Genomic DNA, 18216 nt, shown 5'->3' with positions numbered 1-18216 from the left:
CTCTTTTTTTTTTTAATTGTAGAATACGTATAACAATTTAAGTGTACAGTTCAGTGGTGTTACAGTCATAATGTTGTGCAACTGTCACCACTATTTCCAAAACTTTTTCATCACCCTGAGTAGAAACTCTGTAACCATTAACCAGAAACTCCCCTCTCCTGAGGCCCTGGTGAACTCTAATCTGCCTTTCCCATATGTATGAATTTCCTATTCTAGATCTCATGTAAATGCAATCCTACAATATTTATCCTTTGAGTCTGGCTTATTTCAACTTAGCATAATGTTTTAATGTTCATCCATATGGTAGCATGTATCTTTATTCTTTTTATGGCCAAATGATATTCTATTGTATCAATATATACTACATCTTGTTTATACAACTTTAGTTGATGGACATCAGAGTTATCTTCACTTTTCAGTTATTATTTTTTTATTATTATTATTTTAACACTTATTTATTTTTGAGAGACAGAGCACAAGCCGGGGAGGGGCAGAGAGAGGAGACACACAATCCAAAGCAAGCTCTAGGCTCTGAGCTGTCAACACAGAGCCGGATGCGGGGCTTGAACTCACAAACCATGAGATCATGACCTGAGCCACCCATTTGCCCCTGTTTTCAGTTCTTTTGGATATATAGCTAACAGTAGAGTTGCTGGGTCATATGGTAACTCTGTTGAACTTCTTGAGGAACTGCCAAACTGTTGTGTACAGTGGATGTCTCACCAGCAGTGCACAAGGTTTTCTACATCCTCACCAATGCTTATTACTTTCCAGTTTTTAAGTTTTGATTTGTATTTCTGTAATTACTAATGATGTTGAACATCTCGTATGCTTCTTGGACGTTCCTTATATCTTCTTTGGAAAAATGCTCAAGTCCTTTGCTCATGCTTTAATTGGGTTGTTTGGTTTTTGTTGTTGAGCATTAGGAGTTCTTTATATATTCTGGATATTCAACTTTTTTTTTTTTTAATTTACATCCAAATTAGTTAGCATATAGTGCAACAATGATTTCAAGAGTAGATTCCTTAGTGACCCTTACCCATTTAGCCCATCCCCCCTCCCACAACCCCTCCAGGAACCCTCAGTTTATTCTCCATATGCATGAGTCTCTTCTGTTTTGTCCCCCTCCCTGTTTTTATATTATTTTTGTTTCCTGCCCCTTATGTTCATCTGTTTTGTCTCTTAAAGCCCTCATATGAGTGAAGTCATATGATTTTTGTCTTTCTCTAATTTCACTTAGCATAGTACCCTCCAGTTCCATCCACGTAGTTGCAAATGGCAAGATTTCATTCTTTTTGATTGCTGAGTAATACTCCATTGTATATATATATACCACATTTTCTTTATCCATCCATCCATCGATGGACATTTGGGCTCTTTCCATACTTTGGCTATTGTTGATAGTGCTGCTATAATGTGTCCCTTCGAAACAGCACACCTGTATCCGTGGATAAATGCCTAGTAGTGCAATTGCTGGGTCGTAGGGTAGTTCTATTTTTAGTTTTTTGAGGAACCTCCATACTGTTTTCCAGAGTGGCTGCACTAGCTTGCATTCCCATGGATATTCAACTCTTATCAGTTGTATGCTTTCTAAATGTTTTTTCCCCTTCTGTAGGTTTTCTTTTCACTTTCTTGATAGTGTGCTTTGGTGCACATTCTTTTAATGTTATTTTTGAGAGTGTGTGGGCACAAGTGGGGGTGCGTGGGCAGAGAGAGAGGGTGAAAGAGGATCTATCTGAAGCGGGCTCTGCACTAACAGCAGAGAACCTAATGTGGGGTTTGAACTCATGAACCATGAGCCAAAGTCAGACACTTAACCGACTAAGCCAGCCAGGTGCCCCAATGCAAATTCTTAATTTTGATGAAATCCAACTTACCTAGTTTTTCTTTTGCTTGCTCATGCTTTTAATGTCATATATAAGAATCCTTTACCAAATTCAAGGTCATGAAGATTTACCCCAGTGTTTTCTAAGAGTTTAATGGTTATAGCTCTTATATGTAAGTTGTTTATCCATTTTGTTAGTTTGTGTATACGGTTTGATGTAGGGGTCCAAGTTCTTCCTTTTGCATATGGAAATCCAGTTGTACCAGCATCATTTGTTGAAGAGATTGTTCTTTCCTTATTTGAATGAACCTGACACTCTTGTCAAAAATCATTACTAAAGATGTATGTGTTTATTTCTGTTCCATTGGTCTGTATGTCTATCTGTATGCCAATACCACACTGTTTTGATTACTGTGGAGTAGCTTTGTGGAGTAGTTTTGAAGTCCAAGAGTATGAGTCTTACAACTTTGTTCTTCTTTTTTCAAGATTGTTTTAGCTCTTCAGGGTGTCTTGCAATTCCATGTGATTTTGAAGATCAGCTTTTCCATTTCTGCAAAACTGTTAGAATTTTGATAGGGATTGTGTTGAATTTGTAGATGCTTGGGTAGTGTTGACATCTTGATAGTACCGAGACTTCCTATCCATGAACACAAGATATTTTGCCATTTCCTTAAGCCTTTTATTTTTTTCAGCAATGTTTTGTAGTGTTCAGCTTCATTTGGTTAAATTTATTCCCAGTTACTTTATTCTCTTAGATGGCACTGTAGGGGTGCCTGGGTAGTTCAGTCGGTTAAGCATCCGACTCATTTCAGCTTAGATCATGATTTCATGGTTCTGCAGATTGAGCCCCATGTCAGGCTGCACACTGACAACACAGAACCTGTTTGGGATTCTCTCTCTCCCTTTTTCTGTTCCCCTCTCCCACTCATTCTCTCTCTCTCTCTCTCTCTCTCTCTCTCTCTCTCTCTCTCAAAAATAAATAAACTTAAAGATTAAAAAAAATTTTTTTTAAGATGCCACTAGAGTGCCTGGGTGGCTCAGTCAGTTGGTTGAGCATCCGACTTAACTCAGTTCGTGACCTCATGGTTTGTGAGTTCAAGCCTCGCATCAGGCTCACTGCTGTCAGCTTGGAGCCCGCTTTGAATTCTCTCTCTCTCTCTCTCTCTCTCTCTCTCTCTCTCTCCCTCTCTCCCTCTCTCCCTCTCTCCCCCTCTCCCTCTCTCCCTCTCTCCCTCTCTCCCTCTCTCCCTCTCTCCCTCTCTCCCTCTCCCTCTCCCTCTCCCTCCCTCCCTCCCCCCCCTTCCCCTGCTTGAGCTCTCACTCTCAAAAATAAATAAACCTTAAAAGAAAAATGCCACTGTATATGGAATTCCGCGGGTTTTTTTAGTTATTTTTTTGTTTGTTTGTTTTTAAATAATCTTTACACCCAACATGGGGCTCAAACACACAACCCTGAGACCAAGACTCGTATGCTCTACCAACTGAGCCAGCCAGGCATCCCTAAGTGAAATTGCATTCTTAATTGTTCATTACTGATTTATAGAAACACAAGTGATATTTGTGTGTTGATCTCGTACCCTGCAACTTTGCTGAATTTTATTAGCTCTAATAGCTTTCTTGTGGAATCTTTGGAATTTTCTATATATAGGACTTTCTCATCTACAAAAGGAGATAGTTTTACTTCTTCCTCTCCATAGCCCACATTCTCTTGCATCACAGGATACTGGCCTGTGATACCTTTAACCCTTGGCCCATCTTAAATCCCTATGTTTACATAAGAAGTGTTAACTGGTAAGCAGCCCTCCTAAATCAAGATGCTGCCCTGAAGGATAATGGGAATTTCAAAGAAGAAAATAAGTCTTCAGTATTAAAAACCAGTAAATATCATCAGTTGTAGGAGAGAATACATGCGACTACTTGACTGCTGCTCAGGGCACATGGACAAGGAGGGTTGCAGCCCTTAAAAGCCTCTCCAGTTCTGGTAGCTTTGATTCAGGTACTGGTGCACAGAGAACATAAAGGTAGCTGTTAAAACAGGTGAAGACCCCAGGAAGCTCCATGAGGGCAGGCCTGTTGTCTGCTTTGTTCTCCGTTGTATTCCTGGCACAATAATAATCACTAGTTGTTGAACAAGTAAATGAATGCAAGCCACAACTAGTAGGATTAAAACTGCCTGGTGGTTGTAGGATGTGGGTTTTTGTTGTGTTTTATACCTTTTTTGGGTTATAGACCCCTTTTAGAATCTGATGAAAGCTTTCTCCAGGAAAACTGTACATTAATGCACTTACATATAATTCCACATATACTTTCAGGATGTTTTTTGATATCTGAGACACATTCGTGTCACCCAAGTTAGAACTTCTGATTCCATTGTAACCCATTGTGCTTCTGATCTTACTTTTTGGTAACCTGAGTGTACAGTCTGAAAATAACTGAACTGAGGAAGCAGAAAGCTGCTGTGGTAGCCAGTGCTTGGGCGCTCCAGCTCTTTGGCTACTCTTGGAATCAAGTGCCAGAAGTCAGGCATTAGAGTTATTTCCAGAGCCCTTCTGTTAATGCTCTGGACAAGTAGACCTATAGCAAACTATTTCCAGCACCAGGAAGTGTCCTCTTGCCTTCTTGCATGGTCCTCACCAGACACAAAGAATGGGACTGAATAGTGTCCTTCCGATGTGTGGCAGTTCTAATAATTATTAGGATTGTCATAGGTGACATTCCTAGTAAGGTTGATGCATAAGGTATGTGTGTCTTCTTGATCTGATAGAGTTAGCCACATCTTCAAGTACAGTTCTTGAACTGAATTGATACCACCAACTTCGAGATTGATCTGCTCTCTGAAGTGAGTGGTTCTTTGGGCTCAGTCTTTCTGCTGTGAAGCCAAAAGAAGGGCATTGTACCAGAATCAGGAGTGATGAGAGCAGCAGCAAGGTGGCATATTAGGATCTGAGCCCAGTCTTCAGTGGAGCCATGAAGAAGCTGGTCCATAGCCAGGCCTGTAATTGTGGGCAGCAGGCAGCATAACATAGCCAGGGCATCTTTTCTATATTGGTGTTCTGGGGCTTGTTCCCCTTGTGAAGGGCCTCGGACTGAGCTAGAACTAGCATGAGAAATGACATGCTGTGTTTTGACATGTGAGAGCTCCTGCAAGGCCAGAATGACACATTAATGGTCAGGTGGCCATCAGATGTCCCTCACCCATTCTCTCTTCCTAACCTGAAACTTGACTTCTCTCTATTGGTCAAGGTTCCCTGGGTCAAAACAATAGATCCTCCTGTTCTCCGCAGCATGGACTCAGTGCAGTTTTTCTTCCACTTGTTCCTTTCTCTTTCCTTTTTTCTTTTTCTTTTTTTTTCCTTAGAGTGTGTGTGTGTGAGAGAGAGAGAGAGTGTGTGTGTGAGAGGGGAGGGGAGGGAGAATGAATCTTAGGCACAATCCACACTCTGGGTGGAGCCCAACACGGCTCAATCCCACGACCATGAGATCATGACCTGAGCTGAAATCAAGAGTCAGATGCTCAACCGACTGAACCATCCAGGCACCCACACCACCACTTGCTGTTTTTTATACTGTTTATTCTCTAACAAACATTCATTGAGCATCTATCATATCTGGACAGTAGATTATTTATTTTCTATACCACAGTGAAGACAGAGGTTCCTTGAGGATGGGAACTGAGCTACAATAGATCTGTAGTAAATCTTATTAAATTGATGATGTAGAATGGTGTGGTAAGTATTCTGTAAAGACTTGTCAAAAATCACAAGTTAATTAGAAAGCATGAGGTTTCAATGTTCTTGGCAGTTTTGAGTACTTGACTCACCTTCACCTTCTCCTTCCCATTGTCTTCTTCAGCTGCTTGGTGTCCATCACAGTAACCTAGTAGACCCCCACTTTTCACGCCTGCCCCTCATCTTCTCTCATTCTGATATGGCATCTTTCCCATCCCATCATCAGTTTTGGGAGGACCCTTGTTACTAACAAGGTTGAAAACCCACCTTAATACAGTTCTTCTCCATACTGATTCCAGTTTTTCCCAGAGTGCTTCCAGCTGGGAACATGAGCATAAGTGTGGGGGTTGGATTCTATTCTGGAATCCCCACTCTGATAACTGCTACCATTTACTTAGCTGAGTGGCCTGGTTAACAGTTCCCCTATAGTACTTCCTCTGATTATTACAAGAACCTGTCAAAGTCAGAAGGAAACTGAGACTTGGACAGCTTGAGCATTCTGCTACAGACATACAGACACTGGAAGTGGCAGATGCAGTGCATCAGTCCAGTTCTGCCCTATTCCCAAGTACATAGTATAAGCCACCACAGTGCTACTTTGTACCTGTTTTAGGCATTCAAGGTATTGCTTACATCCTGTTATTGTTGATCTTAGACCTTAGTTTTAGGTAGGTCTAATATTCAAGATGCATCATATGTATCCTGAATACACAATATAGAACCTAGCCCAGTTCTCTGAGCAGAATAAATGCTCCATCTACAGTGGCCTAGAGAGACTTCCTGCTCTCATTGTCTGCGTGTGCAGCTCTATAAGGTAGTTATGAGGGGACTTGGATTGTCCTTGGGATTTGATTTTGATCAGGGTTGCTTACATGTCTTCAAACTGGAAGAAGAGAGGAAGTCCAAGGTTTCTTAGGACCAGCTTGGCAATAGCATCTTAAGATGTGCAGTTGTAGAGTTGCATTTACATCATGTCCTTGCATCTGTCCTACAGTCAATATCTGAGGAAGAGCTTGGCAAGTTTGAGAAACTGAAAGAAAGCCAATGTGGTTGGTCAGGGGGAGGGTGGAGGCAGTGCAGAAGGCCGTGAAACGAGGTCAGAGATGGGAAGAGTCAAGCCAGATTAAGCAGAGCCTCGAAGACTGGAGTATGGATGTTGCTCTTGTGCAGAGAAAAGGTGTTGGGGGTTTAAAAGGCAGAGCAGTGACCCACTTATCTTTATATTTTTTAAAGGTCTGTCTTTTGCCCTTAGGCCCTTGTGCCTGTTACTCCAGCACCTTGCTTCTCTGCTTGGCCATCTATCCCCAGCAGGTGGGGGACATCATCCAATAATTTTCTCTTCTCTCTTTAACCTTGATTCTGCAGACTTCTCCAGAAAGTAGTTTACAAGAGACCTGTGACTTGGAGTGCAAAATGAGCAAAACAAGTTTCCTCCTTCAGAAAGTGCCATGTGGTGTTTGTTAGGGGTGAGGAGGTGACTGTGGAAGCCTCCTTGGGCAAGTCTGCCAGAAACCTGGAAAACAAGGCACCTGACCCGACCTGACAGAGCCTTGCTTTCCACAAATGCCAGATGGGAAGTACCCACCTGATAGTGGGGTTATTTTATAGAATACCACAGAAAAGGAGGGCTAAGCAGCAGGAAGTGAGAAGGGTGGGTGAAGTCTCCCACTTCAGGTGCCATAGAGCATCAGAGGTGGACTTGTGCTATTGACTTTGGACTGTCAGGTGTTCCTTGGTAAAATGGTGGGAGCAGTAGTCATTGTCGTAGGTAGGGCCTGGCTGTAGAAGAGCAGGGTGATTGGGAGTTGGGCTGATTGGGCTGGGGTGACATGAGATGACAAGCCAGATCAGGGCAGGATGGCTACACTGGTAGAGCCAGGTAGTGAGAGGCTGGGGGAACCAGGGAGGGGGCCTTAGCTGGAGGGATGGACTCACCCAAGATGTGAGAGAGGGCTGCCCCAGGCCAGGTTTTCAGGAAGGTGAGGCCTCGTTTCCTTTCACATTTATCAAATATCAGCTAAGGCAGGCTAAGATTACAAACTTCAGGCAAAATGTAAGCTCTCTGGGCATCTGGAGTGCAGTTGAATATAGGGAAGACATAGATAAAATAACAAAATTCCAGAGTATTTTTTGCAGGACGTCAAATGAGTGGAGCAAATAAAAACTTCAGTCACAGGGCCCAACCTCTGCCAACAGCCTTTAGCCCCAAACTGTAATTTTGTTTCTTTCCAGTTTCAGCTCATTCTTGCCTTAGCCTTTTTTTTTTTCTTTTAACATCTTGGCAGAGTCGGATCTGGCTCTGAGTGCCAGCCTACTTACAGACTGCCCAGGTGCCCTAGGACCATCGTCCCTTTGTACAGCAGAGTCCACCTGGGCGTTTCTTCACCTGGTCCCCATCCCTTTCTTCACCAAATCCTCTGTACAGGTATATACCCACACATCCTCTTACTTGTCCTTGCCTTTCTGTGTATTTATTTTAATACATTCATTTTATTTTTTGTTTGTGGTAATTAACAATAACGAGAAGTTCATTTAGAATGATGTCTGGGGCACCTGGGTGGCCCAGTCAGTTAAGCGTCCGACTTCAGCTCTGGTCATGATCTCGCAGTTCATGGGTTCAAGCCCTGCATCAGGCTCTGTGCTGACAGCTCAGAGCCTGGAGCCTGCTTCATATTCTGTGTCTCCTTCTCTCTCTGCCCCTCCCCCATTTATGCTCTGTCTCTGTCGCTCTCTCTTTAAAAAGTAAACATTAAAATTTTTTTTTAATGATGTCAGTAGTTTTCTATCCATGAGTTTTCATTTCTTTCCTATTTCATTATTTGAAAAATAGATCTGTTTTCTTAGGTGAAAAGGAGATAAGGGAAGAATGTTGTGTGTGAGTGAGAAAGGCCAGGCGGTGAAGCTCCTCATCTCGTTGGCCTCATTGTGCTCCAGACATGAGACAGCAGGTTCCTGTACTGAAAGGCTCAAAGAGGGCAAGGTTCTAGAGCAGGTGCAGTACAAGTTTGAGGAAATTGGGAAATGTGGTCTGTCGGTAGGGGTCTAGATTTGTAGCATCTTAGTAGCTCCTGCCTGCAGAAGCTCTCTGCTTACCTAGACCTGATTTTAACTTGCGGGTTCACTTTCATTATTGTATGTTTGTGCTTAAACATTATAATTTTTTAATGGAGTAAGATGATAAGATTGAACATAAACCATTTTTCCAGATTTCCATCGACTTCAGCTTCCAGCTACATGATTTCTGTAACGTCTCTACTATAACTCAAGGTTCTCATTCACATTAGAACTTATACACAGATCTGAAGATTTTCATTATTAGAAATAATCATAATTAGGGTTTTCCCTTTTCATGACTTCTGTATGGTAGGAGAAGGGTATACAAATTATAAAACTAAATCCTTGGTCCACTTCATAGAATATGAAATTTTTCATAATTATCAGAAACATTTGGGGCACCTGGGTAGCTCAGTCGGTTGAGTGTCCGACTTCAGGTCATGATCTCTCAGTCTGTCAGTTCAAGCCCCGTGTCAGGCTCTGTGCTGACAGCTCAGAGCCTGGAGCCTGTTTCGGATTCTGTGTCTCCCTCTCTCTCTGCCCCTCCGCAACTCATGCTCTGTCTCTCTGTCAAAAATAAATATTTTTAAAAAATTAAAAAAATAAAGAAACATTTGTATGATTATCCTAGCTATGAAGAAAAATGACATTTCTCAGAGCTCCTGGGTGCTCAGTTGGTTAGGTGTCTGACTCTTGTTCTGCTCAGGTCATGATCTCACGGTTCATGGGATCACATCCCACATTGGGCTCTGTACTGCATGGAACCTCTTGGAATTCTCTCTGTCTCTCCCTTTACCCTTCTACCCCTCTCCCCCGCTCACATGCACTCTCTCTCTTTCAAAATAAACATTAAAAATTTTTTCTGTTATCCATAAATTAAAATATTACGACTTGGAGAAAGTAATTTTGGACTCCAAGCACTAATCATAAAACAGTCTATATATTCAGAAGTCTTTAGTATGTCTCAAATATTTTAAAACTTAATTTTTATTATTAAATCAATTTACTCTCCCTCAAATTATTTCCTTTTAAGGCAAAGCCAAAGAAAACCAGTCTTTTCAGTTGTAACTTTTTTCCACTATTTTAAAACTTAATTTTTTTTTTTTTTTTAATTAGGCCCCACACCCAATGAGGGGCTTGAATTCATGACCCTGAGATCAAGAGTCACATGCTCTACCAACTGAGCCTGGCAGGCAGGCAGGCGCGCGCGCGCGCGCGCACACACACACACACACACACACACACACACACACCCTCACCCTCGCCCCTCACAACTTAATTGAAAAAAAAATTTCTCTTAATGTTTTTGTTTGTTTGTTTGTTTGAGAGCACACACATGCAAGGGGGGAGGGGTGGGACGAATAGGATCTGAGTCCAACTCTGTACTGTGACAGCAGAGAGCTCAATATGGGGCTCACAAACCATGAGATCATGACCTGAGCCAAAGTCAGATGCTTAACTGACTGAACCACTCAGGTACCCCTACAACTCAGTTTTTAATGCAGATCTCAAAAATAGAATTCTCAGTTGTTATCTTCAGATTTTAATTGTTCAACGAGCTGAATTGTTTCTGTTGAGCTCATGACATGAATTTGAAAATAATTATAATAATCTATAAATATATACAATTGGCTTTTTACACCATTTTTCTCATATACATACCTACTACTGAATACTGAAGTACATTTTTTTTTTTTTTTTTTGGTCTTAGAACTTTTATCATGTAAAATCTAATTCTTGGACGCCTTTGATGGCTCAGTTGGGTGGAACATGCAACTCTTGGTCATAGGTTGTGAGTTCAAACCCTACACTGGGCCTAGAGCATACTTAAAAAAATAAAATTAAAAAAAAAATCTAATTCTTCATTACCAGGTTAACTCTTTGTAAGCCATCCTACCATTGAGTTGAATTAGTGGTTTTCCTGAAAAAAGGGTTTTGAGTCAGAATTTAGACAGGGAACTTAGAGCACTGTTTTTTTGTTTTTTGTTTTTTCATTTACTGATTTTCTACTGTGTTCTAATCAGGGAGCCTCATGGGATAAAGTTTTTTTTTCCGTTTTCATTTTATCAAGTACTCAAAATAAGTTGGTTTCCATAAGGCAAGAGGCTTCATTTGGTAATAATGCTGTTTTCCGTGTAAATGTAGTGACTTCATTCTTATTTCTCAGTAGGTTTGAGGAATTACAAGTAGAATAGTAAAAGCAAAAAAATGGAGGATGAGGAGGTAGAAAACTCAGGACAGCCAGTCTGTGTTCACAGAAAGAGATTGTGAGGATACACCATTAAGAGTAATGGGTGTCTTGGTGAGAAGAACTTGAGAGGGGGAGGTTGAGTGGTCCTGGGCCCAGGTGGGCCATGCTGCCTTTGCAGTGTGCAAGATGGCAGGGACACAAATGGCCAGGACTGGATGCTGACTGGCTTTTACCCCTGCTTCATGGTGAACCAGCCTGTGACCTTGTAAACGTTGTTGTTGTTGTTGTTGTTGTTGTTACTATTTTGGTGTTTCTGTTTGGTCCTAGTCTTTTTTGTTGAGGGAGAGAGAGAATCTTAAGCAAGCTCCACACTCAGCGTGGAGCCCAGTGACGGGCCTAGGATCCCCTGGGATCATGAGATGAGCTGAAATCAAGAGTCAGACGCTGAACTAACTGAGCCACCCAGGTGCCTAGTCATCTTATAAACTAATTCAAGTGACTGTTTCAAAGACTACCTTCCTTCTCTGAATTTGCTTCAGAAAACATAACCTCCTTTTCTTCAGAGGGTAGTGACCCACCTTGTAACCCAAGAGAGGTAGTTGTGGCTCCACCCAAAGCCTCTGAGCTCCAGGGCTTTGGAGAAGGGACCAGGGGTAGGAGGAGGTCTGCCTTCACACTTATGGAGGCAGCCTTAATGGCCCAGATCTGTGTGCACGTGAACTACTAAAGCTGCCTTGTCATCCCTGGGATCTTTGATCATTCCAGGCCAGCAGTCAGCTTGCTGGACCAGTAACTTTAGCAGAAGAACCTTTTTTTCCAAACGAAATACTGCATGGAATCCCACTATATGTCAGATATAAAAGTTTTTATGTAAGTATAATTTTTTTTTTTTAAGTTGAGATTTATAAGAATTAGCTAAAAAGGCATTTGGGACAGTGGACTATTACAATGGGCAGAAAAAAAACATGAAATAACATGAATGACCAGTGCAGTCTGATCCATCTTAGCATTCTGTTTATTTCTGAATGTGTTTTGTTGCAAGTAGTGATAGGTGTCTTGTAGCTTTTACCTTGCCATTTGGGGGAGTCTTCAATCAGACACAAGGCAAAAGAAGCTTCGTTCCAAGGAAGGTCTGCATGAAAAGCAGCTAGCTAGCAGAGCAGCACAGGTGAATTTGGCAGTGGCACATTTCAGTGTACTTTTTTTTACTATAATTTTATAAAATACAATTTTAAAAAGTTGAAATCCCAATCAGACATTTGTTGGGCCCTTAAAACACCTCCCTAGAGCTTTGTGGGTCTCCAGAACAATTTGGAAACCATTTCCAAAACAAAATTGCTGCATTCCCCTTGATGAGTAGAGCTGCCCCTAATTGGTGCCTGTCCTGTGATAGTAGATAGAATTCCTACCACCCTGCAGTTTAAAATAGGCCTTAAGCGGCTCCTGGGTGGCTCAGTCGGTTAAGTGTCCGATTTCGGCTCAGGTCATGATCTCATGGTTCATGGGTTCGAGGCCTGCATCAGGTTCTGTGCTGACAGTTCAGAGCCCGGAACGTGCTTCAGATTCTGTGTGTGTCTCTCTCTGTGCCTAACCCTGCTCACACTCTGTTTCTCTCTCTCAAAAATGAATAAAACATTTTTTTTTTTTTTTTAATTTAAAATAGGCCATGGGGCACCTGGGTGGCGCAGTCGGTTAAGCGTCCGACTTCAGCCAGGTCACGATCTCGGGGTCCGTGAGTTCGAGCCCCGCGTCGGGCTCTGGGCTGATGACTCAGAGCCTGGAGCCTGTTTCCGATTCTGTGTCTCCCTCTCTCTCTGCCCCTCCCCCGTTCATGCTCTGTCTCTCTCTGTCCCAAAAATAAATAAACGTTGAAAAAATAAATAAATAAATAGGCCTTAAAAGATGTTCAAAGCTGAGCTTCCTTCCCTCTGTGACTGCCCCACAGAGGGGAGGGGAGCGGAGCCAGGAATGGACAACTCAGGGAGACATTGCTGCTTGGGGAAAGCAGCATGGTTACTGAGGTCTTGGTGACAGCAGTTCCACCCCATGTAAATTAAGGCAGAGACACATTGTGTGTGTGTGTGTGTGTGTGTGTGTGTGTGTGTGTGTGTGTGTGACTTCACTGTAACCATTCTCAGAGAGTTAAGTGTTCATTTCTGTCCTGTTGGAGTTAGTAACCAGGATGGGGAGAAAAAAGGGTGCTTTTATGCTCAGAAGCTGCTTCACTTACTATATATTCTTGGCACCTGAAGAGAAGTACAGTGAGCTTATTGGTAGGTTCCTTTGGATAAAACAGTGTGTATTATTTAAAATAAACTTTCGGGGGCGCCTGGGTGGCTCAGTCAGTTAAGCGGCCGACTTCGGCTCAGGTCATGATCTCGCGGTCCGTGAGTTCGAGCCCCGCGTCGGGCTCTGTGCTGACAGCTCAGAGCCTGGAGCCTGTTTCAGATTCTGTGTCTCCCTCTCTCTGGCCCTCCCCCATTCATGCTCTGTCTCTCTCTGTCTCAAAAATAAATAAACGTTAAAAAAAATTTTTTTTTTAAATAAACTTTCGGGGTGCCTGGGTGGCTCAGTCAGTTAAGCGTCCGACTTCGGCTCAGGTCATGATCTCACAGTTTGTGAGTTCGGACCCCGTGTTGGGCTCTGTGCTGACAGCCCTGCTTCAGATTCTGTGTCTCTCTCTCCCTCTGCCCCTCCCCTGCTCACACTCTGACTCTCTGTATTTCAATAATAAATAAACATTACAGAAAAAAAAAAAGTAAACTTTCTTGGGGCACCTGGGTGGCTCAGTCACTTAAGCGTCCGACTTCGGCTCAGGTTGTGATCTCACAGTTCGTGGGCTCGACCCCCATGTCAGGCTGTATTCTGAAAGCCCAGAGCCTGAAGCCTGCTTCAAATTGTGTGTCTCCCTCTCTATCTGCCCCTCCCCCACTCTGTCTCTCTCAAAAATAAATATCATTAAAAACAAAAACAAAATAAAGTAAACTCTTTGGGGTGCCTGGGTGGCTCAGACAGTTAAGCTTCTGACTTTGGCTCAGGTCATGATCTCACAGCTCCTGAGTTCGAGCCCTGCGTCAGACTCTGTGCTGACAGCTCAGAGCCTGGAGCTTGCTTCAGATTCTGTCTCCCTCTCTCTCTGCCCTCTCCACGCTTGTGCATATGCACACGCTCTTGCTCTCGTGCTCACTCTCTCTCTCTCTTTCTCTCAAATATAAATGTTAAAAAATATGTATTTTTTTTAATTTTTTTAAATGTTTATTTATTTTTGAGACAGAGAGAGACAGAGCATGAACAGGGGAGGGGCAGAGAGAGAGGGAGACACAGAATCTGAAATAGGCTCTAGGCTCTGAGCGGTCAGCACAGAGCCCAACACGGGGCTCGAACTCACGGACCGCGAGATCGTGACCTGAGCCGAAGTCGGACGCTTAACCGACCGAGCCACCCAGGCGCCCCCCCCAAAAAAATTATTTTTAAATAAAGTAAACTTTCTTTGGGGCGCCTGGGTGGCTCAATCAGTTGAGCATCCATCTTCGATTTTGGCTCAGGTCATGATCTTGTAGTTCATGGGATCGAGCCAGCTCTGCACTGACAGTAGGAAGCTTGCTTGGGATTCTCTGTTCCCTCTCTCTGCCCCTCCCCTGCTTGCGCTTACTTGCTCTCTCTCAAAAAATAAATATTCAAAAATAAATAAATAAACTTTATTTTTCTTCTGTTTGCAGAGAAAATGCTGACTTTGTCTCCTTTCTCCATCCTTACAGGTTGGTGACATTGTGAAAGTCACAAGAATGAATATAAATGGCCAGTGGGAAGGCGAAGTGAATGGGCGCAAAGGGCTTTTCCCCTTTACGCATGTCAAAATCATTGACCCTCAAAACCCTGATGAAAACGAGTGATTGCTGTTGCCTGTTTCCTGCTGCTTCGTTGTTCTGCCTGTCATAGTCTCTTTGAAGTGGGAAAGCATTCTCTCTCATAGGCAAGTTACACTGCATTGCCGATGTCCAGCTTTCTGCAGAGTGGCGGTCTCTCACACCCATTTGGAATGCACACAGTGGCTGCCTCGGCATTTGTATCATAGTCGTGTTGTCAAGAGTAGCCGATTTTAGAGTTCTTTTGGATCATAAACTGGAAGTACTGGTGGAAGCACACAAGTGGAGAGAAGTTGACGAGGAAAGGGTCTGTCTTCTCATCACTGCCCTGTTTGTACTTGTGACTGATTCTATCATGTTCATCAGATGGAGCTTGAGGCCATGATGAGACATTGCACATTGCTGGTCCACAGAGCAGTGGCTCAGTTGCCATTTTGTTTTTCCTTTGAAGAACAGAGCAAATGAACCTTACAGAAGAGGGAATTCTGTCCTTAACTCCCCAAATCTGGCTCTTCTTTTTTCCTTTTGGTTTGGTTTTAGAAGACTTAATTAGATTTGTGTGTTCTGAACAGGTTTTTAACTAGAGGGTTGGATTTTTGTGGTATTGTAAGGAATGACTCGTGCCTCTGAGCTTCCAAACTGAAGCTGCTGTAACTAAAGGAAAAAACAGCTCTGAAGCAGAGGCCTTTATTGTCTTGGTTGCCACTTGTACCTTGTTTTGCCATATTGCAAACAGCCCACAAAAAATCAGTCATAGCGTGCCAAGCTGTGTGCATGGCCTCTTGGATTACATTGTCCCCAAAAGCATCAGAGTGAGGGGTGATTTGGGGAAACCTTTGCTTACCTTGTTTGCCAGTGACAGGAGCAATGTGGGGGGCGCACTTGGCCAATTTTCTGTCTACTGTTTCAGTGAATACACCCCTTAAGGTATAGGAATTAAGTTTCTTTAAAAAATGAAGTTGTTCATAAAATCATTGAAATAATTAATGAATCTTTAAATTCTACTTACTGAGGCTCACTCCTCGCCACCACAGCCCAAATTCACAAGGCTGCCAGAGAAAGATGGTGCTGCTAATACTGGTTCCCCAGTCTGTATGTCCGTGATGCCCTCAGGCAAAGAAAATGTAAGCTCTGGAAATTGGTTAATGCATTTAATGTCTAAGATTTTAGTCACTAGGGAGAACCATTAACCATTTAGCAATTTGATGTTATTGTTTCCTTGTTAGCTAAAAAAAGGGCTGTTCATATAAGCCCGCTTGATACAAATGTGTGGCTGATCCCTCGACTGGTGCACATAGCAGATTAGGATTCTGGAACCTTCATGCAGTTCAGTCTGCTCTCCCTTCTGGAAACTGGTGAAGACAGGCCTCAGCTCAGAATGAATACAGAAGACCTAGAAATGTAGCAGCCACCTAATGAGTAACTGCATCATTTGCTGAGCATCTGCTGTAGCCATGGCCCTGTGTCCCAAGGGTCTTAGGTTTGGAGGGCTAGAGCGATATATTCTGGTGACGGAACCAGCAAAACAACCATTTTTTCAGTCTGTCTTTAAATCCATATTTCATTAGGCTGGTATCTGCCATATGGAAGAATCTTGAAAGTGTTCTTGTGATAAAGTTAATGATCAGTTGGGAAAAAAATCACTGGCTGCCTGTCTGTGGTCTTCCCAGAAAAAAATGCCATCTGCTCTCCCTAGTCAGGGAGAACTGTGGCCACTTCTTGCTCTGAAGGTGCCTCTCCGTTGTAGTTGCCTCATACTCATTTCGGGCCCAGCCTAGCTCCCACAGTAAGTGGTACGTGTGTGGCAGCATTCCTGCTCTCTGCCTGGACGCAGCACTTGCCTTGCAACCAGTGACCCAGTACTAAGGGGGTTGTGAGCATTATATGTGCCTTGTTTAAAGAAGGCACAAACCTTAAGACTTTTTTTAGCCAAATTTAGCTGAGGGGCTTGGCACTTTTTGGTGACAATAGTTGGTTCAGAGTATAAGAAGTATATGGTCATTTTGGAAAGCAGGGTTTCCTTTCAGCTATGTCTGCTGGCCCATGGCAAGACCCACCTCGTGTAGAGCACTTCAGAATCAGAACACCCCACAAACCTACTTTGGCTTCATAATAAGTCTGCTTGTCACTTCAGCCCACGTACATGTCTCCAGGGCTGCCCAAGAGATTGGGAGCCTGAAATATGGTGAACCTTGAGTTCTGAACTCTCAAGATACGTGCCAAAAGTAGTACCTTTTTGACTTAGGACCTTATTAGTTTTCTCATCAGGCAGGGAAATTCTCTTCATCACACTAAATATACAGAAGACCGCATCCTTGCCTCAGCTTCATGCCTGGGTTCCCCAGTGATTGGGAAAGACTTCCTGTTTCAGAAAGCAATGCGAATCTTCCAGAGGAGCTGCCTTCCCTCCTTGGTTGGTCTCCTTTTAAGATTGTTCATTATTGCTACTTGGCTCTGCTCTACTGTGTGTCACCTAAGAAGATATTTGGATATTAAATTAACTCGGGAACTGAACAAATTATGAAGGGCATTGACAGTTTGATTCAAAACTTGTTTATCCTGAAAAGGACCTCCCATGCAGGAGTTGTTCTTGTCATTTCTTCATGGTGTGGTACCACCTGATGGCATAGTTAGAGAGGAGCACGCATTGACTAGCTGCCATTTGACAACTTTGGTCACCCAGACAAGACACCTTCTGTGCTCATGTTGGAAAACTGAAAGGGAGGGAAAGACAGCTGCTCCCTCCTTGGAGCTCAAGGATCCCTGGCTCCGTGCTAACTTTCTTTTACAGCTGTTTACAGACAAGACAGGCCGAGGCAGACGGCCACTGCTCTTGTAATGTTTGCTCAGAGGAATATGACCATTTTATTTTTGAAAAGGGATGATATGTTTTTTTGCCAGGTGTTTATAATTTAATCCTTTAATATTATGTTCATTAACCTCTTAAAATGAGTGACTTTTGATTGTTTTAACACAGTACCTAAGACTAATGCTTTCTGTGGACACCACTGAGCTCTGCCTCAAACTCCACCCTCTGGGACCAGAGACCTAACTCTGGTTAACTGATATCAGTGTGGTAACTGAGCTGGTTGTATATTCTAAGGAGTAGAAGGACAGTTCCCTGACACAGGGTTGTTGTCTCTGCAGGAGGAACAGTGGCCTTGCTTCTAGACGGTCTTCACTGTGTGTTTTAAAATGACAACAACAACAACAACAACACAAAACTTTTGACCTGTAACTTAAAGATCATAAACTTCAGGCAATAATATTTTCTGTGTAAGCTTTTAAAATTATTTTTGGGGATCATAGCTTGTTTTATTTTGTGCTATAAAATTAACAGTATTAAATGACTTATATTCTTAGAACATTGAGTGTCTTTTCTTAACAGATTAGTGCCTTTTTATTTTTGTATTCATTTTACGTTACTGATCCCGGCATCAGAACCCTTGTTTCCATGGCCTGTTTGTACATTGTCTCAATAAAACTTGCATCAGCCGGTGGTGGCAGCAGCGGCTTTGGTGTTTCGGTGTCTCCTCAGTGCTGCCTGGAGGC

The 18216-nt window shown here is 42.8% G+C and overlaps 1 protein-coding gene across 2 annotated transcripts in view; it reads left to right on the top strand.

Moving 5' to 3' along the window:
• Positions 1-18178, top strand: part of CRKL (CRK like proto-oncogene, adaptor protein) — a 37372-nt gene extending 19194 nt beyond the window's left edge. Inside the window, exon 3 of one of the 2 annotated variants that reach the window (XM_003994962.6) lies at positions 14557-18178. In XM_003994962.6, the coding sequence (XP_003995011.1) occupies positions 14557-14691 (135 nt within the window). In that variant the 3' untranslated portion in view covers positions 14692-18178. Of the gene's footprint in view, positions 1-7838; positions 8025-14556 lie in introns of those variants that run through there. The other variant, XM_045041179.1, reaches the window with a different exon arrangement.
• Positions 18179-18216: the final 38 nt, after the last annotated feature.

Source organism: Felis catus, chromosome D3, assembly GCF_018350175.1.
Source record: "Felis catus isolate Fca126 chromosome D3, F.catus_Fca126_mat1.0, whole genome shotgun sequence".
NCBI lineage: Eukaryota > Metazoa > Chordata > Mammalia > Carnivora > Felidae > Felis > Felis catus.
The sequence above is the reverse complement of the archived record's forward strand: the minus strand, read 5'-3'. Positions and strand labels throughout refer to the sequence as shown.